At 39.0% G+C, this 26613-nt stretch overlaps 1 protein-coding gene, 1 long non-coding RNA gene and 1 pseudogene across 3 annotated transcripts; all 3 read left to right on the forward strand.

The window, feature by feature from the left end:
• Positions 1–1069: 1069 nt before the first annotated feature.
• On the forward strand, positions 1070–19606 carry LOC121649979 (UDP-glucuronosyltransferase-like). Of its 2 annotated transcripts, XM_042001157.1 has the most exons (6): positions 1070–1152; positions 13860–14743; positions 15303–15434; positions 16083–16170; positions 16264–16483; positions 19164–19606. In XM_042001157.1, exons 2-6 carry the CDS (start codon positions 13883–13885, stop codon positions 19444–19446), a joined length of 1584 nt encoding a protein of 527 aa, XP_041857091.1. In that variant the 5' UTR covers positions 1070–1152; positions 13860–13882; the 3' UTR covers positions 19447–19606. The 2 variants fall into 2 exon arrangements, with proteins under 2 accessions (XP_041857091.1, XP_041857090.1); XM_042001156.1 differs by lacking the exon at positions 1070–1152 and having other exon boundaries at positions 13789–14743.
• On the forward strand, positions 1181–7350 carry LOC121649849 (annotated as a pseudogene).
• On the forward strand, positions 10185–25667 carry LOC121649988. The gene is made up of 3 exons (XR_006012193.1): positions 10185–10197; positions 12346–12352; positions 25585–25667. It is a non-coding gene; the product is annotated as an uncharacterized LOC121649988 (long non-coding RNA).
• Positions 25668–26613: the final 946 nt, after the last annotated feature.

Below are 26613 nucleotides of genomic sequence, written 5' to 3' on the forward strand. Positions count from 1 at the left end.
AATAAACCCACTCTCTCCTGACTACATTCAGTACGCACCGCTGCAGCAGTGTTGACTGCATGTGTGCTGTGATCAACGCCACTGAACCAAAAAAAAAAAAAAAAAAACCCTTAACGCGCGGTTTAAATAATTATCCCCGTTAACTAATTGTTGCATTAACGCGTGATTAACGTGTCCCAATCCCAATATAAATGGTAAATGGTGTGTACTTACAGTATATAGCACTTTTATCCAAAGTGCTTTACATGTACGTCATTCACACACACATTCACACACTGATGGCGGAAGCTGCCATGCAAGGCTCTCAACCACGACCCATCAAGAGCAATTAGGGGTTCGGTGTCTTGCTCAGGGACACCTTGATATGAGCTTGAGAGGCCGGGAACAAACCGACAACCCTTGGGTTACAGGGTCTATACTGAACAGGACAAAAAGAAGAAGAAGAAAAAAACAGACAGCACGTCTAGAAAATTGATGCAGTTTTTATTATTTATTTATTTATTTTAAGAAAGTACAAAGCTGCCTAACTTCAAAAGATAAAGATATACTCTAAGAGACTTACAGCTGTATCTGCTGTGACAGGTGTCTCTATAAACTACATTTGCACACACCAGTTTTCATTTGATTTTTTTTTTCATTTCCTAATTTTGCAAAAAAAAAAAAAAAAAAAAAAAACTAATGATAATAAGTAAAAATTATATATATATATATATATTATATATACTATATATAGTATATATATATATATATTGTATAGCTAAAAGTATCAAGGCATGTAATCTTTTTGTAAAACACTATATGTGTCGGTTTTCAGAGAAAGGTGGGTGGAAACAGCCACATAAACATAAAAATTGTAGAAATTGTTTGGCATTTTATACATATTTTGCTACCATCACTTGCAAACTGACTGATTTAGTTAATCATTTTGCAGTCAGAATTTGATATTGAGTGTCTTGAGTGTAAGCAGTTACAGGATAATAGCCATGTCAGGTTAAAGAATGATTAACTGGGGGCCAACTCTGACCTCTGTGTCCTGAGGTTATATAAAAGCTTGACTCAAAGTGCAACCTGCCTGTCCTGAACTTTTTAAAGACCTACTCACTCACATAAAAAAACTCCTCTATCAATAGGCACCACCAGTTTACCCAAGAAAGAGTCTGCTGTGCAGAAAAGGAGGGCAATGAGCAGCAGAGTGTGGTTTCCTGCAGTGGACTGTTGGCTTGGATATTGCTGCTTCAGATCTAGGACCTGTTCAAGGGGAGAAGGGTGCTGGCTATGCCTGTGGATGGAAGCCACTGGCTCAGCATGAAGATACTGGGTGAAGGACTCAGCCGCAGGGGCCATGAGGTTACCGTTTCTGGTGCCAGAAAGCAGTCTGTTGATCAAAGGCTCAGACAGCTACAAGACTGAGATCTACAAAGTGCCGTATACCCAAGCTGAGCTGAATGAAAATTTCGATAAACTCAAAGAAGGGGTGTTCACCAAGGCACCAGGACTCACAGATCTGTTCGTCAATGTGCAGCGTTTGTTGACCTTTACTTCACTCCAGGTGGTGGGTTGTGAAGCTTTGCTGGACAACAAGCCTTTAATGGAAAGACTGAGGGGAGAGGGATTTGATCTCATGCTTACAGACCCCTTCCTTCCTTGCGGCTCTGTCCTGGCTAAACTCTTCTCAATTCCAGCTGTTTATTTCCTGCGGGGACTTCCATGTAGACTGGACATTAAAGCTAACCAGTGCCCATCTCCTCCTTCCTACGTTCCTTTGTCCTTTACAGGTAATACAGACCACATGACCTTCCCACAGAGAGTGAAAAACATGATGATGCTTGTTTTGGAATCCTACATGTGCCACATAATGTATAAAAGCTTTGATGATCTGACCAGCAAGCGTTTTGGAAACGGCATGACCTATTCAGAACTTATAAGCCATGGAGCTATCTGGCTTCTTAGATATGACTTTGTATTTGAATGGCCCAGACCTCTCTCTTAGCCAAAGATGGTTTTAGATTGGTGGAAATCAACTGTGCAAAGAAAGCGTCCTCTGCAGCGGTGAGTATGTAAATAAATGTATACAAGGTTAATAAGCATGGCATTGGGATTAATTGAAGTCTTTGAGTTTAATTTGTTGACATGGAGGAGTAAAAGTGACTAAATTAATTATTTAATTTATCATTAAATAATTACTTAAATCTGTCATAAATAATTAAAATGATAATTAAATACATTAATGTGTTCTTAAATGTATCATTAATTAATTAAAAGTGGCACAATGAATTAATTAAAAAATATCATTAAATAATTTACTTAAATGTGTCATTAAATAATTAGAAATGATAATTAAATACATTAATGTTGTTACAAAACACGTGAATGAATGTATGTAAAAACATATAGGAATTATTTTCACCTAATTAGTTTATTTATGGTCCCTGTGTTCAGTGCAATCATGAATTTATTTTATCTGTCAGCCTAGTTTATCAAAGTCAGTGGCAAATGCACTCCAGACAATGGATCAATGCAGAAACTAGTGAACACATTCGCAATACACTGTATGGCGTTTATTCTCTATGCTGGTTTAGATCAGGGGGTGGCCAACCAGTCAGAGACCAAGAGCCACATTTTTTACTGTGTTTAGCCGCAAAGGGCCACATCAGACCATGGGTACACATGAACATCACCCATTCCTTATCACACACACACACACACACACCTCTGCTAAGCCAGATTTATTCTAAATGTCACACACCAACATAATGACAAAAAATTGATTCTTACAGTACTAGGAGCACATGCCAGTCATTTTCAACAATGAACATTGTGTGCTTTTTTTCTCACAGAACAAACTCCTCAGTTCAACCAAGTCCCAAATAAAAAGTATAATTATTTACAATAGTGTTTTTCTTTTATTATGCATGTTGCTTAGTGGGACTTCTGGCATTCCTTGCCTTGAAGAATTCTCTTCAATCTGGCTTGTATTATGTTGATTCGATGCTTTGATTTCACAAGGTTTCAGGTAGAAAACACAGACTACGCAGACGTATGTTTGACTCAAGCATTGACAGTATCTTAAGCGCAGCCCGTTTGACATTGGGGTATTTTCCATTGCACACTTTTCCAGAACTCAATGGGCCCTTCCCTTAAAGCAGGTTTCAGTTGGTCCTCCTCACAAAGATCAATCATCTCTAACTCAGGCCGCTGCCTCATCTGTGACTAGCGGGGCTTTCAAACAGTCCTGTCTCCACATTAAATGGTCAACGACACAAGTTGCTCCCTGTGGATGATGCATTGGAAATTCCAAAAGCTTGAGAAATGTTTGGTCAGCTTTGGCACAGCCCCACAAGCCTGTTTCACAGATCCGATCATGGCTGGTGCTCCATCCGTGGCTATTGCAGTTAGTTTCAGTATGGGGCAGATTTGCTTTCACAAATGCAGCCAGCATTGTTCTTTCACATCTATGGCCACGGGTTTCTGTCTTTTAATGGCACAATATCAAGGAGTGCTTCTTTGATCACACAATCGTTTGACACAGACCGTGCAAATATTGCCAGACTGTAGGCTTGTCTTGTATGTCACAACTCTCATCCAATGCGACACTAAAATACTCACATGCTTGAAGGTCAGAGTGCAACTGTGATTCAATAGCCGTGTTAATGTCCGATATTCTGTGTTCAACAGTGTGGCGGGACAGTTGGATGTCTGTTACCATGCGTTTTAGTTTGTCGTTTTCAGGAGACAAGATTTCAACAATGTCACTGAGGCATTTTGTAACAAACTCCCCTTCATTGTAAGGCTTTTTTGCCCGTGCAATGTTCCAAGCTAGTTGATACGATGCAAGCGTTAGGGTTTCTGAGTGCTTTGTAATTTTTTTGAAAAACTGCATTTGCTTTTCTGCCTGACTTTTCAAAGTGACCAACTTGTGCTTGCGAAGTTCAGTCCCTTTTGGAAATTCCTGGTCGATGTTAGCATGGAGTGAGCTGAAGTGGCGCTGAAGATTTGAAGCTTTGAAATGCGCTAATGACGCCTGACATAGAAGGCAGAATGGCTTGCCATTACGTTCAACAAAAAAATATGAACTCTCCCACTCTGTTAAAAACGTCCTGTGTTCATCTTCAGATTTTAGTTTTGCTGTGCATTTTTTCCCTGCCATTTTGAGAGCAAACTTGACACAAATTGTTTACGTCCTACTGGTAAACTTTATTGAACTCAAACAAATCGAACAGGCATATAAAAAAAAATAAAATAAAAAAAAAGCACACACTTTGATACTGAATGTAAGAGCCGCATGAAACCAGGCAAAGAGCAGCATGCGGCTCGGGAGCCGTGGGTTGGCCACTCCTGGTTTAGATACTCTATTAAACAAACCCATAGAACAAACTTTTATTGACAACCACAAAATATCAGGCAGCGTGCAAGATGTAGGAACTGCTGAGAGAAGCAGCAGATTTGATTGCAGAAGCTCTAAACGGAACTTCTACTTGGTGCTCCAGAACTGCAGTCAATATGTCAAACTCCAAACGTCCCTGAGTGTGTTCTGCTTGTTCGGCCCAAGCAGCAACCTCAGGCGGTGAAATGTGAAGCCTATGCGGAAGTGCAAGAAATTGCAGTTCACCTCTCATCCGCTAGGGGCTGGTTCCAAAACAGAGCAAATCCTCAAAGACTCCACGTTAAAAAGACCAACATCACAGTGGAAACAAACATGTTTAAAGCTCTTGTTGGGGCTCTCCTCTGCCGCCATTCGGGTGGAGCTGGAGTCGTCTTCGTGGTGGGGTGGCTTGGGTTGGTGCTGAGGGTCTGAGTCTCTGGCCCCGGTCTGCCTCTGACCTCCGTAGAGGCATGGTCACATTTGCACGATCTCACTCACCACTCTTCATCACTGATCACTCCTTATTCCTCATCCTCTGCATGCTGACACAGTCACTGAGTTGTCCAGTTTTTTTTTTTTTTTTCCTGTGGGTTAGTATCTGGTCGCTGTTATGTCTTTTTGATTTGGTTATTATTTAAAAACTCTTAATGACTAGCAGCTCTGTTTTTTCTGTGTGTGTGTTTCTGTTTTTGTAAAAGTTGTAGGAAATTTTCTGGTGTGTTCATGTACAGGTGTAACAGTTTGTTGTCTGGTGATGGTGTGGATTGAAGGGTCGTTTCCTTCTGTCTGTGATCTTTTTGTCTCCTTTCTTCTTTCCCTTTTGCTCTTTTTACTATTTTCCATCTTTTTCTGTCCCCTCCGGTCAGCTCCAACAAGATTACATAGATTCCGTGATTCAAAGCAAATAAATAAATAAATGAATCAGATTATCAAGGGGAGCCTTACCCATAGGCCTCCCCTTGGCAGAGCAAATTTGTTCAGCACGATACAGCAACCAGATTATCATTTTGACTGCTATGATGCTGGACAGGACAAGTTAAAAAAAACAAAAAAAAAAAAAAAACAGTAGGCTTGTTGAAATTAGTACAAAGTGTGATTGTGCTTGAAAGATTAAAAGAAAGTTTCTTACATACATGTTGATAAAATTATTTTTCTCATGTGTATATCAGAAATGCATCTTTTAGAGACTGGGTGTAAGCTGAGTGTTTCAAATTTGTGGGTGTAATTTTTATGTCTTCTCACACCTCGTTTCAGGACCTGAAAGAGTTTGTGGATGGCTCTGGAGATGATGGCTTTATCGTCTTCACTCTGGGTTCAATGGTGTCCAACATGCCTGAGGAGAAAGCTAAACTGTTTTTTGATGCATTTCGTCAAATTCCCCAGAGGGTAAAATAGAACTCAGTAGTTTAATTCTATCAACTGACTTCTGTTCTACTGCTCTTTATAATGATCAGATAAACACTGATTAAGGTTCAAAGTTCCTTTCATTCATTTGTATGTTTTGACATGAAACAAGTTTTTTCTTCTGACCGCCAGACATGGGACAAAGTCCAATCATAAAACTTTACAAGCATATCTCTCATAAATCACAGAATAAAGAACTGAACAAAGAATTCAATTGCAGCTTATAAGAAACAGAGTATAATGTTAAAGCACAACAGCATAGCAAAGCAGAGCCATGTAGAGTGCATTCACGAGGCATGGAGGTGACCAGTTTTTCAGCTTCTTAGTAGAAGATGCATTTGAGCCTTGTGTTCTAGCCATGACACAGCCTCCCACCTGAGGGTAAGGGATCAGTTTATGGGTTGGCACTGCTCCTGCACATGCTGATGAGAAAACTCTGCAATGAAGGGAGGTGTCTAGCAGATTGATCTCCTGTGCTGCTTTTTCAATTCTTGCAGCACCCATGTTTTTTTTTAAAAACATTTTAACCAGACCTTTTCACTGTTTGCATACATCCCAAAAGTCTGATAAGGTTCAGCTATTAGACTTTGTCCTCTGTCTTGAAAAATATGAAAGCCGTTAGTTACTGCAGTTTGCATGTGCTCACCAGGTGCTATGATTTGTGTTTCAGGTTGTGTGGAGATACACTGGAGCTCTACCCAAAGATGTACCCAAGAACATCAGAGTTATGAAATGGTTACCTCAGAACGATCTCCTAGGTTGGGATTCATTTCTCATTAAAATAAAACAGAAGACACATTACATAGATTGTCAAATTTAACCTGTGGACTGCTTTTTGTGTCTGTCTTCTCCAGCCACAAACAATGCTAAAGTCTTCATGACTCATGGAGGTTCCCACTGGTCTCTATAGAAGGTATCTGTACGGTGTGCCCATGTTGATGTTTCCACTTTTTTGGGGACCATGGAGACAATGTTCATCGAATGGTGGTCCGTGGTGTGGCAGAGCAAACTCACAGTATAGTTGATATGACAAGTGAAACCCTGGTGGCTGGCCCTGAAGAAAACTCATTCATGATAAAAAGGTAAGACAATTCATAACTAGTTAATCCCAGCAACCAAATATACAGCACTGTGCAAAAAAGTTTTAGGCAGGTGTGAAAATATCATCCTAATTGGTATGACATCCTTTTGCCATTCAGCATTGATTTGTTTTAAAGTACACTTGCTCAAAGTCAGGGGTCATAATTTCCCCTAATAATAAGCCCATCATTCTGCATTTTTTTTGCAGTTTTTATGCTTCTTGTATTTGTGTACAGCACAAATTCACATAGTTTAAGTTGATCACTAACTTGATGCCATAAAAAAATCTAGATAACAACATTTTGCTCCCTCTCAGTTACAAGAAACGGATGTGGAGTTGTCCCAGACACATCTAGATGTCCCCGTCCAGCCCTTGGACCTGGCTGTTTTTCTGGACCGAGTTTGTCAGAGAGACACAAAGGAGGCCCACATCTGAGGGTCGCTGCAACAGTGAGTTTGAAACTGGATTCAGTACCATAGCTTGGACGTCATCTGCTTTCTAGTCATTATTCTCATAACTGTTTGTGGCTGCAATGAAAATGTTGCTTATTTTTTACACGCAAGTGTTTCAGAAGAGTAATGCCAAGAAAAAGTCTAAGTAATGTTTCTTATGATGTGAATGGTATTAACACTGCTGTGAAGTGTATTGAACAGTGTGTTTCAATTCTGTGTCATTTTCTACATTATCTGAAATGCATGTATAAAAATAATGCTAGCAGTGATTGTTTAAAGACATCTATCCCTCCTTAAAAACAAAATTCCCAAAAAATAAAAATATTTTTTGATTCATTAACCTGACGTAAACACTGCTGTTTACGTGTTGAGTGTGCTGTACAGTATGTATGCATTAATTGTGTATGTAAATTGTATGCCATTCTCATAACCAAAATTCCTAAAAATCAATGTGTTTATTTTCTTCTTTTTTTTAAGCACTTGATCATCAATTTGTGTGTAATATTTAGACAAGCTAAGAACAATGGACCACATTCACTAAAGTCCTTAATCCATTCCTATTTTGCAACCACAAGTGACTCACCTGCGACTGCGCTGACTGAATGTGGTCTCACCAAAGGACTGGGTTTGATTTTGACATTGGGACATAGATGTGACCTTCAGAGGCCCCTGAAAGATAAGTGTTTTTGTGCACTTTTATTTGCAATGTGTAATTGAGCAGAGAATATATGTGCAAGCAGTTGTTAATAAAGTCAAACATTCAGAGACATGAAAACCATTACTTAAATGGTCTGCATTTAAATAGCGCTTTACTGTACCTAGAATGATACCCAAAGCGCTTTAGATTATACATCACATTCACCCATTCACACACACATTCACACACTGATGGCGGAAACTGCCATGCAATGCGCTAACTACGACCCAATCAGGAGCAATTTGGGGTTCTGTGCTTTGCTCAGGGACACCTCAACCTGAGCTCAACAGGTCGAGGATCAAGACGACCACCCTACTCACTGAGTCACACAGCCTGTAAATAAACTACTCAAATAAACTGAAACACTGAAGGGAAATTTGCTCATTAAAATGTATAATTGCAAACACAGTAATCAACCATTGTTTCACAGGGTATCATCATCCTCACAGTTATAATTTGTTAAGAAAAACAAAAATCTAGTTGTGATCATTTTGACTCATTGCAACTGCACATCATTAGTATATTCAATTTAATTCAAAAACATGTTTAAATTATCATGGCTCAATTTTGGGGGGGATATGTTCCAAAAACAATGCTAAAATAATATATGGGGGTCAAGTAAACACTTCAGTATGTCATATTATGATTGATTAAATAATCCAAGCCCACTTGGAGTTAAAATGTGTGCAAGGCTAAACTGGTGTTACTCAAGATTAATTATTAATTGGGAAAGGTCACGTCGGGTCCTTTTAAGGGTTATTTTATCATTGATCTATGTTTGTCTTGGCTGTTTGCTCAACTTTGTTATAAAATATGGCAACGGCAACCATAAATGCAAGCATTATCATTTCTCTGGAGGGACTTCAAGGAATTACTTGAATAACTCAGAAATTGTTACAGTGGGGCTGGCTAAGATTTTTACCCTTTTGTTATTTGAAAATTGTTGGCCCTATTTGCATTAATAACAGGAAATTTGATGAAATTGTACATGAACAATGATTTAATCTGTTTGTTTCAAGAAATGGCTTACAGTCAATATCATAAGGGACAATTTCCTGAAGCACATGTTATACCAGCAAGTTAATGACTGGACTCTATTATCCTAGTTCATATTAGACTGCTTTTAACCAAAAATGTATAGAGCCTTTAATTAGTAGCCAGCTGTTTAGATATTGACATGTTTACTTTACCCTTTATTCCCACTTTTTCTTTGATACTACAACTGCAGTTTTTAGCTCAGATTAAATGTGGGACGGATATTAGAATTTCACGGATTGTTGGCTCATAATTAGTGTAAAAAAAATCCACAATAGAAAATTGAAGTGTGTATAAGCCTTAGGCACCCAAAAATGCCAAAAAAAAAGTTTCTGGTTAGGTTTCCAATAACTGGGATTAGTTTAGTTTTTACAGATTTTGGTATACATGCAGCTATTTTCTGGGTCTTTTGGTTAACTCTCTGCTAGCCTTGTATGTTGGGTTATATTGATAGAAACCTCTTTTTGGTCAAACAGATGTAGATGCTTTCCTTTCCTCAGAAAATTTATTAAGTCTGAACAATGGCATTGTACAAACACGAGGTGGCCGTGAGAGGACGCTGTAGGGCGCAACTAAAACTTTCCCTCTTTTCCTGCAGTTTATGTTGTGTTGCGGTTAGTATTTTGGTATAAACATTTTGATATGCATTCAAATAAAACTAATCTTCTGTCTGATTTTCCTGCTTTTTGTTCCCCTCTGTATCTATTTTCTTTTAAAAAAGATTAGAAATGAGGGCTGGCTTGTACCCCTACTCTCTAGCAATGGCACGTAGGGAAATAAAAAACTTCAGCTGTCAAAGGCCCTGACAGAACTCTTATAGATAACAATGCAGTCTAAAACTACTTTACACTGGGACCTATTCAGATACACAGTTAGAAGGAAATGTAATTGTATTTTCTACATTTCTGACACTGTAAGCTCTCTTTTACAGATAATAAATAAGGGGAATATAAAAAAAACTAAACAAACAAAAAAAAACTGAATTGTCATTATCATTGCATAACTACAAAACATAAGTTTATTAAATTGTTTATATTCAAACAAAGGCATTATTTTCCACAGAGATCACCTTTGTAATTTATATTATACATCAATTTGTAAGGTATGGATCAGCTTATTTGTCTGCATGACTAAAGGAGTGCGTAAAACAGTAAAACAAAAAGTTGTTATACAGCGTCATGATTTTGACAAATGGACCAAATATATCTTAATGGTGACTGACTGAACAAATTTTACCCAGTGGACTGCAGAAGCAGAAGAATTAAGAACTTGGTTTGGCTTTAGGACATTATTCCGTTAGTGTTTATTATGTTTCGTAACTCTTCAGCTGCAATACTTAATAAAAAAAAAAAAAAAAAAAAAAAAAAAAAATTGAATTAATGCTAGGACCAAGCATGTGGTGAAATACTTTAGTCAAAAAAATTACCACCATTTTTTTTTTTTTTTTTTTTGTAAATCTGTGTAGTTCTTGGCCTTGATGGCGGACTTGAAATATCGTTATCATCGTTAAGTGGTCGACAGATAAGCATTTGTAATTATCCTACTTAATTTACGCTCATAATTTGGTCTGTTTTTGATGGCCTTGGGTAAACAACTTTATAGCGGTGCATTACTGCCACCAACCGGTGTCTGAAACTGACACCAGAGTATGGAAGTGAACTCTGAACTCAGCACTGCCACTAATATATGAAATGACTTAACAACCATGGCAACATAAAAGACAAATGGAAGTATGAGGGAGGTGACATATGAGAACTTTTGAAACAGAGATACCTATTTACATACGAAAGGGAGCATAAATGGGTCATGACACTTTAAGGATCTCCTTAAGCAGTATATTTGTAGTAATGTTGACGTGGTTTACAGGTGGCCGGTAAGGGCACTGTTATTGTATGCTGTTTTGACAGATCTAAGGCTAGAAGAAGAAACAGGAAAAATGTATGAATGCCCGAGGTCTATGGTTGTTTGCTAACAAGAGCAATAAAGTTATGTTCAGTACCGCTGTGTGGCCAATTACTACATATTTGGCAAGAGGATAAACTACCGGAGATGCCTCGCATGGAAAGTTTGGATGCTTAAGGCAGAATGTGTAGTTGGAAATTACTGCTGAAGAGTGTGCGTGAACATTGTGGAAACCCCAGGCATAACCTGGAGACTTCTATGGGAGGAAGCATGGTTCCTTTTGATAGCCATTCCCAAGCGTGGGAGGAGTACTGTAAGGCTCTTAACGATTTTTTTTTGGCTAATGAGACAGAAGATGCGCTCGTTGGAAGGCTATACTGTTTAGCTCGATTGGGGAGTCAGACATATAGTCTGACAAGAAACTGGTCAGCCCTGCAAAACCAGTAGAAAAAACTTTCGATGAACTGGTGAAATTGCTGAAAGGTATTTCACCCCCAACCAAGTGAGATTGTTCAATGTTACCGTTTAACACTCCAGAGGAAGGAAACCGGGCAAATCCGTAATGGTGTATGTGGCGGTGCTACGGAAATTGGCGCAGGACTGCAATTATGGACACAGTTTATCAGAGATGCTACAGGAACCGATCTTACCTTAGACAAGACACTGAAGCTGGCTCAAGCTATCGAGACTGCGAGCCAGGATGTTAAAGACTTACAGTCAGGGTCCGAAATTAACACTCGCCAGGCACCAAATGCGAGTAAATTTTTCGTTTGGCGAGTAAATCTCAGTGGGCTATCCGGCAAATGGCGAGTAAATGTTTGTACCAAATTAGTCATGTTTTTCAGTCTTCCTTTTGGTGGATTTCCTTGTTGTTGTTGCCCCTGCTGTCTACAAGTATGAACAACACACACGTACACAAACATGCACTGACACAAACATGCACTGACACAAACACTCACAAGCGCTCACACTATTTCAGTTCTGTTTACCGTTTAGCTCATAGCTAATTAAGTAGGGTAAATATGTGGAGATTTTTAGCAGGAATCGGCCAGCTTTCCAAAAGAAAGCACAGTGAACTAGAGGATAAAATCAGCAGGGCTTACAGCCCCAACCAGAAAGTTCAGTGAAAAGTGATGGTTTGGATATGGCAGCGCCTTCTATCTGCTTCACGGCCCGGTTTTGCTCGCTTCTCACGCACTGACTGTAGGTGGTAACACACCTGCGCTGTCAGCACAGCGGCACTCTGTTTGATGTGATGTTAGCCTGTTAGCTTAGCTTAGCTGTTTTAACCTGAAGGGTGACGACAGCTGCATAACGGGCGTGACGTGACTCTGCGAGACTACGAACAGCTGTCAACCAATTAACTTATTAATATAATAATAATGATGCTTATTATTATTATATTAATAAGTTATTAAGTTCATTATTATTATAAATCAGCTTTTATGATTATTGATAAGCTATTTATATTCAATATTTCTGATCAATAAGCTTTAAATTAATTTATTATGAATTTTTGTTAAGTTTATTTATTTTATTTTTTAAACAAGCAGGAGGCCAGACTTCACGGACTGTGTGAAATTACCAAGAGTAGAGAGGGAGGAGTCTGATTAGGTTTTAGTTAATTTTCTTGTTGCCTTTGTTTAATGTTACTGTGGCTTCCACTTTCAGTTTGGATACAACACAACATAGTATTATAGAAAATAATGTGCGTAGAGGTATGTGTGTGTAAAATAATTTAATAATTTGGCCAGTAAAAAATATGTTTGGCCGGTGGATTTTTTCATCTACTGGCAAACTTGGCCGGTGAGTCAAAAAGTTAATTTCGGACACTGCTTACAGTCCCTGAATTAGTTCACACACAAACAGGATCACTGCAGGCTGTGCACAGAATGCAAAACATACGTACAGTAAGCAAAAAATTGAGGTTTTTATAGATGTGGTAGTGAGCACCATAAAGAGGGACACTGTAAGTTCGCAAATGAAAAGTGAAAAGTGTGGAGAAAGATGGATGCATATTTTGGGGAGCAAGACCATCATTCTGTTTGCTACAATGCTGGACAGGGCGAAAGAAAAAAAAAAAAAAAAAAAAAACATGACAGGAAAATTAAACCATTTTCTTGATGCCATTATGTTGTTTCTGCGATGATGAGGTGGCTCCATTGTGTGATGACCTTCTCTGGATCGTGATGCCTTTTGTAGTGAAATACTTGAAGCAGGTGAAGTGGCAAAAATACTTTGAGATAAAAATAATGATAATGATCTAATTAAAAATGGTTTTTTATCACAAAAGTGACATCTTAAACAGATTTGCTTCTCTGTGACATCTCTCGGCCAATTGTAGAAAACCTCCAAATATACATGTCAGCGGCTTTATATACGCTTTCACAAACAAAGAACATTCCTAAGTTCAAATCTGAAACCACTTATCAGAGCTCCTGAGATTTGTAAATGAAACATGTAATGTTACACGCTATAACATTTGTGTGCTCCCCAAAATTTATGTAGTACAGACTGTTCTTAAAATCGCTGAGTCTGCTATGAAAGGTCATTGAGTTTGCTATGTCCCTGTGACACATTTTTTTTATAACTATGTGTCTGTTTTTCAGAGAGAGGTGTGTGGAAACAGCCACATAAACATATTATTTGTAGAAATAGTTTGGCAGTATATATATATATATATATTTATATATATATATATAGAGAGAGAGAGAGCCATGATGACTTGCAACTGACTGATCAGTAACTACAGGAAAATAACCATGTCATGTTAAAGAATGATTAACTGGGACCAACTCTGAATACTGAGACATCTCTGTCTTCCTGATGTTATATAACAGCTTGACTCAAGTCCAGCCTGCATGTCCTTAACAATTGAAGACTCATTCACACACATAAAAATCCTCTGCTAAGCAACAGGCATCCAGTTTGCTGTGCAGAAAGAGGCAATGAGCAGCAGAGTGTGGTTTCCTGCAGTGGGACTGCTGGCTTGGATATGCTGCTTCAGTCTAGGACCTGTTCAAGGGGGGAAGGTGCTGGCTATGCCTGTGGATGGAAGTCAGTGGCTCAGTATGAAGATACTGGTGATGGAACTCAGCCGCAGGGGCCATGAGGTTACCGTTCTGGTGCCTGAAAACAGTCTGTTAATCAAAGGCTCAGACAGCTACAAGACTGAGATCCACAAAGTGCCGTACACCCAAGCTGAGCTGGATGAAAATTTCGACAAGCTCAGAGAAGGAGTGTTCATCAAGACGCCAGAAATCACAGATATGTTTGTCAATGTGGAGCGTATTGTGAACTTTACTTCGTTCCAGATTTTGGGTTGTGAAGCTTTGCTGGACAACAAGCCTTTAATGGGACGACTGAGGGGAGAGGGATTTGATGTCATGCTTACAGACCCCTTTCTTCCTTGTGGCTCTGTCCTGGCTAAACTCTTCTCAATTCCAGCTGTTTATTTCCTGCATGGACTTCCATGTCAACTGGACTTTCATGCTAACCAGTGCCCGTCTCCTCCTTCCTATGTTCCTCTGCACTTCTCTGGTAATACAGACCACATGACCTTCCCACAGAGAGTGAAAAACATGATGATGCTGTTTTTGGAATCTTACCTGTGCAAAATAATGTATCAAAACTTGGATGATCTGGCCAGCAAGCGTTTTGGAAACGGCATGACCTATTCAGAACTTCTAAGCCATGGAGCTATCTGGCTTCTTAGATATGATTTTGTGCTTGAATGGCCCAGACCTCTCTTACCCAATATGGTTTTAATTGGTGGGATCAACTGTGCAAAGAAAGCTCCTCTGCCAGCGGTGAGTATGTAAATAAATACACTGGGAATAATTTAATTCTTTGATGTTAGTCTGATAAAACTGAACCCTTAATAATCAAACCTCTTGATAAACAAATGCCATCAGGAATCGTGGCAATGTTTAATAAATTATTCTGTATTAATGTTTTAAGGACATTGAAAACGGTATCCATCAAAAACAATAGCTATCCATCCATCCATCTATCTACTTTTTACTGCATATCCGGGGTCAGATAGCGGGGGCAGCTGCCAAAGCAAGGCAACACAGACCTCCCTCTCCCTGGTCACATTCATCAGTTTGTCCAGGGGGATCCCGAGGCGTTTTCAGGCCAGCCGTGAGATATAGTCGCTCCAGCATGCCCTAGGTCTTCCCCAGGGTCTCCTCCTGGTGGGACGTGCCCGGAACACTTCACCAGGGGGGCGTCCAGGAGGCATCCTGACCAGCTGCACAAGCCATCTCATCTGACTCCTCTTGATGCGGAGGAGCCCCTCTTGGATCACCGAGCTTCTCACCCTATCTCTAAGGGCTAATTTTTATGTCTTCTCCCACCTCTTTTCAGGACCTGAAAGAGTTTGTGGATGGCTCTGGAGATGATGGCTTCATCGTCTTCACTTTGGGTTCAATGGTGTCCAACATGCCTGAGGAGAAAGCTAAACTGTTTTTTGATGCATTTCGTCAAATTCCCCAAAGGGTAACATAGAACTCAGTAGTTTAATTCTATCAACTGACTTCTGTTCTTCTGCTCTTTATAATGATCAGATAAACACTGATTAAGGTTCAAGGTTCCTTTCATTCATTTGTATGTTTTGACATGAAACAAGTTTTTTCTTCTGACCGCCAGACATGAGACAAAGTCCAATCATAAAACTTTACAAGCATATCTCTCATAAATTACAGATAAAAGAACTGAACAAAGAATTCAATTGCAGCTTATAAGAAACAGAGTATAATGTTAAAGCACAACAGCATAGCAAAGCAGAGCCATGTAGATGTGCATTCACGAGGCATGGAGGTGACCAGTTTTTTCAGCTTCTTAGTAGAAGATGCATTTGAGCCTTGACACAGCTTCCCACCTGAGGGTAAGGGATCAGTTTATGGGTTGGCACCGCTCCTGCACATGCTGATAGAAAGCTCTTCAATGAAAGGGAGGTTCTGCAGATGATGCATTCTTTTTTTTTTAAAAAAAAAAACCAAAAACATTTTAACCAGAGATTTTCACCATTTGCCAGAAGTCTGATAAGGTTCAGCTATTAGACTTTGTCCTCTGTCTTGAAAAATGTTAAAGCCGTTAGTTCTGCAATTTGCATGTGCTCACCAGGTGCTATGATTTGTGTTTCAGGTTGTGTGGAGATACACTGGAGCGCTACCCAAAGATGTACCCAAGAATGTCAGAGTTTTGAAATGGTTACCTCAGAACGATCTCCTAGGTGTGATTCATTTCTCATTAAAATAAAACAGAAGACACATTACATAGATTGTCGATTTAACCTGTGACTGCTTTTTGTGTCTGTCTTCCCCAGCTCATCCCAATGCTAAAGTCTTCATGACTCATGGAGGTTCCCATGGTATCTATGAAGGTATCTGTAACGGTGTGCCCATGTTGACGTTTCCACTTTTTGCGGACCAGGGAGACAATGTTCATCGAATGGTGGTCCGTGGTGTGGCAGAGAAACTCAGTATATTCGATATGACAAGTGAAACCCTGGTGGCTGCTCTGAAGAAACTCATTTATGATAAAAGGTAAGACAATTCGGAACTAATTAATCCCAGCAACCAAATACCTAGCACTGTGCAAACGTTTTAGGCAGGTGTGAAAATATCTTCCTAATTGGCATGACATGCCTTTTTGCCTTTGGTCCAGCATTGATGTGTTTTATGTGCACTTACTCAGTCAGTTTTTTTTTTTTTTTTCTTTTTTTTTTTTTTTTGCAGGATTATGGTTCAGAGTATGATAAACCAGTTTTACCAAACAGTTGTTAAAGTTCATAATATTCATCTGAAGCCTAGTCAGTCCATATCTGAAATAGAAGCAGTTGTGCAAGAGATTTAAACTGTGATAAGCAAACTAAACAGCCAAATATGTCAAATTTGGATACATAAGTCCATCATTCTGCAATGATATATATATATATATATATATATATATATATATATATATATATATTAGTGCTGGGCAACGATTAAATTTTTAATTGCGATTAATTGCACGACATGCTGCGATTAATCGCGATTAATCGAATCGATACGCGCAAAATGTCTCTTTCCTTTAAAAGAAGGCCTACAGGTATAAAAAGAAAATGCAGTAAATTTTGGTTTACTAACACACACCAGGGGTGTTTAACCTGTGACTCTGGACCTTCCACAATGCCTCTAAATACGTGGCTAAAATATTTTTTTTAAATCTATCTTTCTTGTCATTAGGTTGGAAACCAGGGACTTTTTTTTTTCCTTTTACAGCATTTTCCACAAATATCTACATCCCTTAGAAGAAAGTCTGTCTATCCTCATTTTATAAAGGTTTTATGTGTTTCCGCTATTTTAAAACCTTAAAAATTGAAATTAAAAATGTGATTCTTCAAAAATGACAAATATCCTATGGTGGCTTTTTATTTAAAAATATATATTAAGCTGACTTTTTGAAAAGTCTCATAACATTTGCGTCTCTAAAGGAGTTTTATTTAGCTGGCTGAGGGAAAAATGTCTCTTTGGATTGGAAAGGCTGCAGACCCCTGCACTAAACACATAAACAGATTTAGCATCAGTTTTCTCTTTAAACAGCAGCAGTTAAAATATTTCTTCATATATATTTATAAAACCAAATATTTATGAGAAAGAAGGATGAAATCCTCAGGATTTACTAACTAAAAGGTAAAGAGTCAGCAGGATGAATTTAAAGCTGTGAAGCTGCTTCCTTCTAAACACAGAAGGAACAATAAGTGATTAATATCAGCATCAGGTGAACAGACAGAAAGCAGGATTAGAATCTCACAGCTTCTAGATGGTGAGGAGAGAGAAATATTCACAATATGCACAATAACTTCCATCCATGCTCCTTCAGTGCTTCATTATCCAGATTTCTGGCATATAAATTCTCTAAACTTTCATTTTTTGTTTGACTGCACCTGCAGCCTCCGCTACTGGGAGTTAAGGGGTTAACATCTCGCTCGGGGAGTAGCTTCAGGTCTGTAGATGTAGCCTAACTCTAAACATGTGTGGTATCCACAGAAAGTCCAGAATCTCAGCTACCAGCTCAGTAAAACCATTTCTATCACCAACAAACACAGTTAAGACAACAAACAATTTAAAGAGCAGCTGCACAAAGTCTGAAAAATATGTAAACACAAATGATGTCTCCCCGTGTCCACCCCACGACATGAACACGAACAAACGGCTCCTCTACTGAAAGCTCACATCTCACAGATTCCACAGCTGGAAGTTTCATCTCACTATGACCAAGATTCACCGAACCAGAGGCAAAAGAAGACCCGATTTATGCTGCACGTTTGTAAAAGTGAGAACGCATGTCTTACCTTTGCTGTCTTGCATAAATTAAAAAAATTATTTATTAAAAAAAATAATAATATATAAAAAGTTTCCCGTCCAAAAATCACGATGTTCTGTCCATCTGCATGTATTTTGACAGAGAGAAAAGTCGGTTCTTCTTCTTCTTTCTTAAGTTCCAGACAGAAAACGTCTCTTCATTTTAATAAACCCGCTCTCTCCTGATTACATCAGACACACCGCTGCAGCAGGGAAGAGACATGGACGCCATGTTTCTGTCATAAAGCGAGATTAAAAAAGTTAATGGCGTTAATTAAGCGTTGCGTTAATTAAGCGTTGCGTTAACGCGCGATTAACGCGTTAACGTGCCCAGCAATAATATATATATACGTATACTGCAAGTGAGACAGCAGAGAGCCACGAGGAGAGTACATGAGTGAGTGCTGCCTGTCATCAAACCCTACTCACAGAGAGGAGAAACCGAATCAGCCCATCCAAGTCAAGGCATTTTATTTTTCTGAATGCCAACCTGCACTGAGGACATTAATGCTGCTTTCTTCATTCTCGTTCTGTTTGTGGATTTGTGTGCTGTTTTTTGTTCATTTATGTAATATAAGATTTTTGTTGAAATATTAAACAAAAGAAAGTGGTTTTGTATCAGAATAAATGCACAAAAAGAGGGACATATAAGGCTTCTCGTAAAAATGCTTAACACAAAATTGTTTTCAAAACACAATTCATTAATTCATAAATTATAAGGCTAAAAAGAAGTTACATTAGGAGCGGTTCGGGAGCCAAAAGAGTCGGCTCTCTGAAAAGTGTTGAACATCCCATAACCAATATATATGTGTATATATATATATTCATGAAACAGTTCTTCTATAGAATATCTACATAACAACATTTTGCTCCCTCTCAGTTACAAAGAACGGATGGTGGAGTTGTCCCAGATACATCTAGATGTCCCCGTCCAGCCCGTGGACCTGGCTGCTTTCTGGACCGAGTTTGTCATGAGACACAAAGGTGCCACACATCTGAGGGTCGCTGCACATGACTTGAACTGGATTCAGTACCATAGCTTGGATGTCATTGGCTTTTTAGTCATTATTCTCATAACTGTTTTGTGGCTGACAATGAAATGTTGCTTATTTTTCACCCGCAAGTGTTTCAGAAAGAGTAATGCCAAGAAAAAGTCTGAGTAATGTCTGTCATGATGTGAATGGTATGAACACTGCTGTGAAGTGTATTGTACAGTGTGTTTTAATTCTGTGTCTTTTTCTACATTCATCTGAAACACATGTATAAAAATAATGCTGACAGTGACTGTTTAAAGCCATCAATCCTTCCTTAAAACAAAGTTCCAGATAAATAAAATTAATTTTGTTTCATGACCATGATGTAATCATTGCCTTTAAATTTCAGTGTGTGTATGTGCTTATTGTCTGTATGTAAAATGTAAGTCATTTCTACATTTGGATGTAACAAACACAGTGTGCATAAAAAAAATGGTTGAAATGATTGAAATCATCAAGCCAAAATTCCTAAAAAATCAAATGTGTGTGCTTTTTTCCTTTTTTCTAGCACTTGATCATCAATTTGTCAATTTGTCAGTAATATTTAGACAGCCTAAAAACAATAGACCACATCCACTAACAGTCCTTGTTCGTCCATTCCTATATCTCAACCACAAGTGAACATGTCCAACTCATCTGACCAAGGGACTAAGTTTGATTTTGACATTGGGACATAGAAGTCACCTACAGAGGCCCCTGGAAGTGTTATTGTGTACTTAAATCGTTATTTGCAATATCATGTTATTGAACAAATAGAATACATGTGCAAGCAGACGTTAATAATTTCCAATATTCTATTCAGAGACATGAAAAACACTACTTAAATTCCATCTTGGTTGCCTGCATCCCTGGCTTACAGTAGCCCTAAAAGTTTGTTCGGAAATGGGAGGAACTGAGACGCAAATGCAGCTGACAGATATTGGAGAGATTGTTGCAGATGTATAAACGTTAAGCTTGAGTTGACCAGCATCCCTGAAAATGGATGATCTGGTCAGGGAAGCTGAGCTTAGATGCCATGGATGCAAAATTAATGGATTGAGTGTGTTCTGGAGGTATGCTGGACATTTTAACAACATGTTGGAAGTATTTGTTGAACCAAAATCTAGCAGGTAGTCTTCCAGTTTCTGTGATGCAGAGAGGGTCATGAAGTGTGAAGCAAACATTTTTTGCCATAGGCTTGGAAGGGCTGAGTTAGGAATCCGGTCTAAAACAATAAATAGGGAATGAGACCCAGAGTAGATCTGTTTGCTTCATTCAAGTCTGAATATGAGACAGTCTGACATGTGGACAGTAGTATTAGACAGACATGGGAGTAACACACAACTCCTTAACTCGACTCAGCTCTTACAGAGCTGCTCCATGGGCATGCACTTCCAACAGGAAGTAGATGGTAAGCCATGGATCATTAATGCACATCTTTTAATGGTAAAAGAAATCTAATACAACAGCGGCTTCCCATTCTCAGCCAGGAGTTGTTGAAGATCAACTAGTGTGGTAGTGTTGGTCATTCTGGTACATACAACATGCAGCAGCTGATACTGTTTAATTGGGTTGAGGTTAAGGTACACATCAGGCCTTTCCATTCTCTCCACTCTCAAATTCTGGAGGTACTCAGTGATGCTGGCTCTGTAGCAGAGAGTGTTGTCATTCTGTTCTCAATTTTATGGACAAGCTTTCCATAGGAAAAAGCTCTCTTTAATTATAATCAGCCTATTTGGAGTCAAGATGTGTGCAAGGCTAAACTGGTGTTACTCAAGATTAATTATTATTAGGGAAAGATCACGTCAGGTCCTCTTAAGGGGTATTTTATCATTGATCTATGTTTGTTTTTGCTGTTTGCTCAACTTTCTTGTAAAATATGACAACCACAATGATAAATGCAAGCATTATCATTTCTCTGGAGGGACTAAAGCCCCAGTGTGTAAGAATTACTCCCATCTAGTCGTACACCAATATAATGCAAGCAACCGAGTAGCGCTCTACTGGAACCTCACTGTTTAAGAGCGTTATTACAACCACAGAAGCTGCGGAGAATCATAAATGTGAAAATATCAACAATTTTTTTTTTTTTTGTTATGCCAATAAGGTACAAGCATGCCCGCCATGTATTTGGTACCAAGCTATTGCTAATAACTAATGTGAAATCGTTTTTCATGGCTTGCAGACTCAGAGATCATCTGATGAAGGGAGTGAAAGAGGTAGAGGAAGAGGGAGAGAAAGAGGGAGTCAAAGCAGGGGCAGTGGACCTGTCGGCGCTGCAAGAAAACATGTAACATGTATTTCAGCTGATTTATCAAGGGAGTTGGGTGACATATTGATTGGAAATAGTTATTTGAGAGATGTTTTGCGTTAGAATGCTTACAGTTTTAATGATTAAATCACGACGAGAAACTGATATTACTTTGGTCTATTTTGTCTGACTAGAAGGAGGATAACTACCCCCACCCCCATTGACAAATCAGCTGAAATAAATTATGAAACACGAGGAAAAGCTATCAGAAAATACGTCTGAAAGAAGCGCACGGTTGCCTACTGGAATGACTCCTGTGAAGGGTAACAACTGAAAACTGTTACAATGGAGCTTTTCTACTGTAGGCTAACTAACAAATTAGGTGTTTCCACCATTTTATATAGCAAATAACAGTAAATGATCCGACTTAAACGGGAGGATAAAGTAGTTGCTGGAGTACCCTGCCCTGTTTCTAACATAATGCCAAAATAAACTTCACTGTTAGATTGAATTAACTTACCTATGCAGCAGAAAGCCTGCAACTTTGAAGCTTTGAAGTCCCTCTCTTTGATCAATTTTAAATGCTCCACTGATGTATACACTTGTTTGCTCCTGGTTATTATTTCTTTTTTTAGGCAATTTTTTCCTGTGTCGCAGGGCAAAGAGTATGGATAGTCCTCCATTTCAATGTAAACTGGCAAGCTGAATGATCCACGGTTGTCTTTGCTTGTTTACACCACCCACTTCCTCCCGAAACAGAAGGACTCGTAGGTAAAACATGTAAAGGCAGATTTATGCTTGCGTGGTGTCCAAGGGCGGACTGACGTACGGGGAAACCGGGGAATTCCCCGGTGGGCCGACAAGCCGAAAGGCTGTCGGGCCGCTTTGAAATTAATATATCAAAATTGATGCGGCCTACACAACTGACAGTTGGGCCTCCTCAATGAACGGTTTATAAGGGTAAGGGTGGGCTGCTTTTGGGCTGAGCTAACGTGATAGGCTATACTTGTGGAAGTAATGACATTTCACCTATCACTGGCACCACCTATGATAATGGCCAATCGTCTTGGGTCCCTCCCTGTGAGTGGGTGTGTCCCACGTGGTTCCCCAGGCTTTTAGAATTGTCACTCACACGTCAATCAACACACTTTTGCGACATGGATGACCCGAAGCAGTCTGGAATAAAGGAGCACAGAAAACAAGCAAAAAAACGGAAAGGTGGAGCTGAAAAATTAAGAGATAAAAGGAAAAAAGCGCTCGAAGAAGATGCATCCACAAGCAAAAAAATTACAGATATGTTTTGTGGTCGTGGTGCTCCCATTGCATCCTCTGGTAATGCTATCGCTAGCATTAGCAGCAGCAGCAGCGGCGCCAGCTATTCTAGTGAGCTGCAGACTTCACATGTACAAGACCCCGACAACTCTGACCGTGATGATGATGAGCCCAGTCAGAAAAGCTGCGATGTAATGGTAAGTTATTGCAGAGACTTGTGCATGTTTTATTTGAAAATATGAATTTGACCAGCTCATGTTATCATTTAAATTACCCATGCTTTTGCTGGCATATGATAGATTTGGTAGAATCTGAAATTATCACCATTAAATCGTACCAATAGATAGCTTACTGTCTTAAATTAACCAGTGTATCATGTATTTGTTTTTATTTTTACTTTTGACTTTGCATGGCTGCTACTTTGACCAGCTCCCTAGTTTAAAAGAGAGGTCTAATCTCAATGTGACTTCCAAGTTAGATAAAAGTAATATAAATAACAAAAAATATGATTACTGCACTGGTATGTATGTAGCAGGCCTAATAAAATGTTATACATCCTTAAATCAAATATGTCTGATATTAAATATGTTAAATATTTAAAGTGTTATGATACTGATTAAGCTCTTAACAACAGCAATCTTTTACTTAGACTGAAGATGATCCAGCTCACGTTGGAGGAAAAAGGGCCACCAGCGGAAATAATGACACCCAGAGAGGAGTCCGGTTGAGGAATGTGGCTCCATTTGAACCCAGCCTCCAAAAGCAGAAGACTGTTAAGTACTCAATACACTGATAGTACTTAATAAACTCAACTGATAGGATGTTGAGTTTACTATAAGTTTTGTTATTCCATTTCATAAATGTTTGAAGTGACATTATTCCTATCTTTAATATATTAATAAATAAACATTTTTTAAAATGGCTTTTTGTCGTAATAACGTTCACCTATAGTGGCTTATTTATGGTATAGATAATCTAATTCTAATGTCCAACATCCTGCTGAATCAATGAGTACTGAAGTTATAGAATCATTTAATTGTCAGCATTAAAATCCCAGCAGACATAAATGTTGCTTTTTAGGTTTGTAAAAAACACTTACAGTTACTGATAAATGCATCAATCAAAACACCAAATGCATACATTGTTTTTTTTTTCATTGAGTTACATAAAACTTGTGCTGGCAGCAGCCTTGCTCCCCAGACTCAGAATTAAGTGGGCTGGTCTGACACTGACTCCCGGGCTGCTTTCTCCCCCCAGTCCGCCCCTGGTGGTGTCTGTGTCTACGTAACGGCCATAGGCTCAGCGTAGCTCCATAGAAGCCCGACGCACACCTGTTCCAGACCTGATGTGCAACCCTGCTACGCAGACGGTTATATGGAGGTGCTCCCTTGTGACTGGTCAGTTTGGGATCACGTGTTGCCGGATATCTGGATCTTCTCGCTGAATTTGTGTGGTAACCACCGTTTTTAAAAACAATAACCAGTGGATCCAGTTGCATCCACAAGCCAATAAAGACACTGAACCATACTGGACTCTATTGTTGTTTTAAAACAGAAAATACCTACAGAACTGAAGTGAAAACTCTGACCTGGTGAGTTTACCAGCCAATACCACCCCTGCTGCCACCTTCATATTAGGAGAAGAAACTGCAACATGATACCCCTCCACGTTCAAGTGCGAGAACTCACCAGCGTCAGCTACGCCGTGGTCAAACACATGCAGATGCCGCGTGAGCATAAATCCTCCTTAAGGCTAACAAGTTTGTCCCCTTTCGGCTACTGTATTCAAAGATGGCGATGCAACATGGCAGCCTCCTGTTGGGTGTGCTGCCCATAGATATATATAGAACGCTAGATGCCTTATGGCGGAGTCTTAAACGGCATCACAGGTCGGCCATCTTACCACAGGTTCGCTTCCTGGCAGAATCTGTCGAACCTGAGGTAAACCAAGGTAAGGTCAGTGATATGCTGAAACATTATTATTCTTATCTCGATGAAATTTTGACGGATTTACAAATGGTTGGATTTATTAGAAACAGTATTAACGTGGTTATAATCCTGGATGCTTGGACATGTTGAAATCGCAGATTTTCTCTTCAGAAAACGGTTTAGTCAACGTTGTGTATGGCTAGGCTGCTAGCTAGCACCTAGTAATTTTACGTCGAAGTCAGAGGCAGAATTGGTGTTTCTTTTCAATATAACTAAAGTTGCACATGATTTTCAATTTGGGTTTGGTTTGTTTAAAACATCTTCCATTCTTATTTCTACAGGAAATTTGTTTTTCAAAGAGAACATGCCGGATGTTGGGTCTTCGGACACCGAGTTTCAGCTCCTAATTAAATATTTCTAAACAATGTGTTTCAGACTGGTTTTCTATGATTTCATATATGTAAATGTAAATTATACTGTACATTGAGGACATTTGATAATGCTGAAGGTTACCGTTTACTGTTTATACCAATATTAGTGGTATTAACCCTTTCAAGCATGAATTATAAGAAACAGTGCCACATGTTTTTTGCATACAGTATTTTACTTCCAGAGACACATACAGTGATGCTTTTTTATTTCTTGATCATATTTTACCTTATTTTTTAAATGTATTTTGACAGTTTATTCAAAATTATTAATTAGATAAGCTTTTCATATTTATATTATCTGGCTATTCTATAAAAATATGGCTATCATTTTTATTTTCCTGTTTATCACTAAAGAAAGTTTGGTTATTACAATGTATGAATTTACATATATAAATATTCATTCTAGAGCAGTGGTTCTTAACCTGGGTTCGATCGAACCCTAGTGGTTCGGTGAGTCGGTCTCAGGGGTTCGGTGGAGCCTCCGCCGCAGAGGTCCACCCCTCAGTCTAGTCTGCAGTTAGTGAAAGCGTCCTGCTCTGAGATTTCCAACCGGTCCGCTTTGAGGTCGCTGGTTTATGCAGCAGAGTGAGACCTCCCTATCAGACCGCTAGGGCTGTATATGTGTCTGAGTGAGACTCCCTACCGGTCCGCTTTGAGAGCGCTGGATAAGCAGCAGAGTGAGACCTCCTTCTCAGTCGGGACCACACATCGGAATTAGCCGAAAATAAATCATATTTTATTTTTTACTAAAGAAGGGTTCGGTGAAGGAGCATATGAAACTGGTGGGGTTCGGTGCCTCCAACAAGGTTAAGAACCACTGTTCTAGAGTAAGTGACAGTGTATTGCATGACTCACTGATGTCCCCTGAAGTGGCAAAATTACAAATATCCACCCAAGAATATACTAGAAAACAGCTGTCAAATAGGTGTCCACCGTAGTGGATGCTACGCATGAAAGGGGTAAATTTATATTGTGTATTCTGTGATTATGGTACATTATGAGCATGCATTATATTGAGAGACGGATGAAGTATTGTCAGAGGTGGGTAAAATGTTCAGTTAAGTTTATCCCCTACATGTATGGTCTCAAGGCCTCAATTATTCAAGTATGCAGTGTCTACAGTATATACATCTGTGTACAGGGTGGGGATTTCAACATAGAGCCTTTCTTATAGCCTATTTGTAATAGGAAATATTAATCTACCTGTTTCATAACATTATTTTTAGGACAACATAATCATTAATAACAATTGAGTATAATTATTACATCCACCCATGTTTATAACAAACCAAACCGTTTGAAAATCTGTTGAAATTTGATCAAGTTATGGTCCTCTGAAAAGTACTTTTACACTACCAACAGCGTTATGGGTGAGAGAGCTACCTGTGGTAAGATGGCCGCCAGGCACGGACGTTCGACTTTGTTGGCTGGCAAC

This window comes from Melanotaenia boesemani, chromosome 12, assembly GCF_017639745.1.
Source record: "Melanotaenia boesemani isolate fMelBoe1 chromosome 12, fMelBoe1.pri, whole genome shotgun sequence".
Lineage (NCBI taxonomy): Eukaryota > Metazoa > Chordata > Actinopteri > Atheriniformes > Melanotaeniidae > Melanotaenia > Melanotaenia boesemani.

Bases quoted from the DNA above. Each gene is read 5' to 3' on its own strand.
- LOC121649979 (XM_042001157.1), top strand. From the start codon at position 13,883: ATGAGCAGCAGAGTGTGGTTTCCTGCAGTGGGACTGCTGGCTTGGATA. The intron at 14,744-15,302 runs GTGAGTATGTAA...ACCTCTTTTCAG, and splicing joins AGAAAGCTCCTCTGCCAGCG to GACCTGAAAGAGTTTGTGGA. The intron at 15,435-16,082 runs GTAACATAGAAC...TTTGTGTTTCAG, and splicing joins TTCGTCAAATTCCCCAAAGG to GTTGTGTGGAGATACACTGG.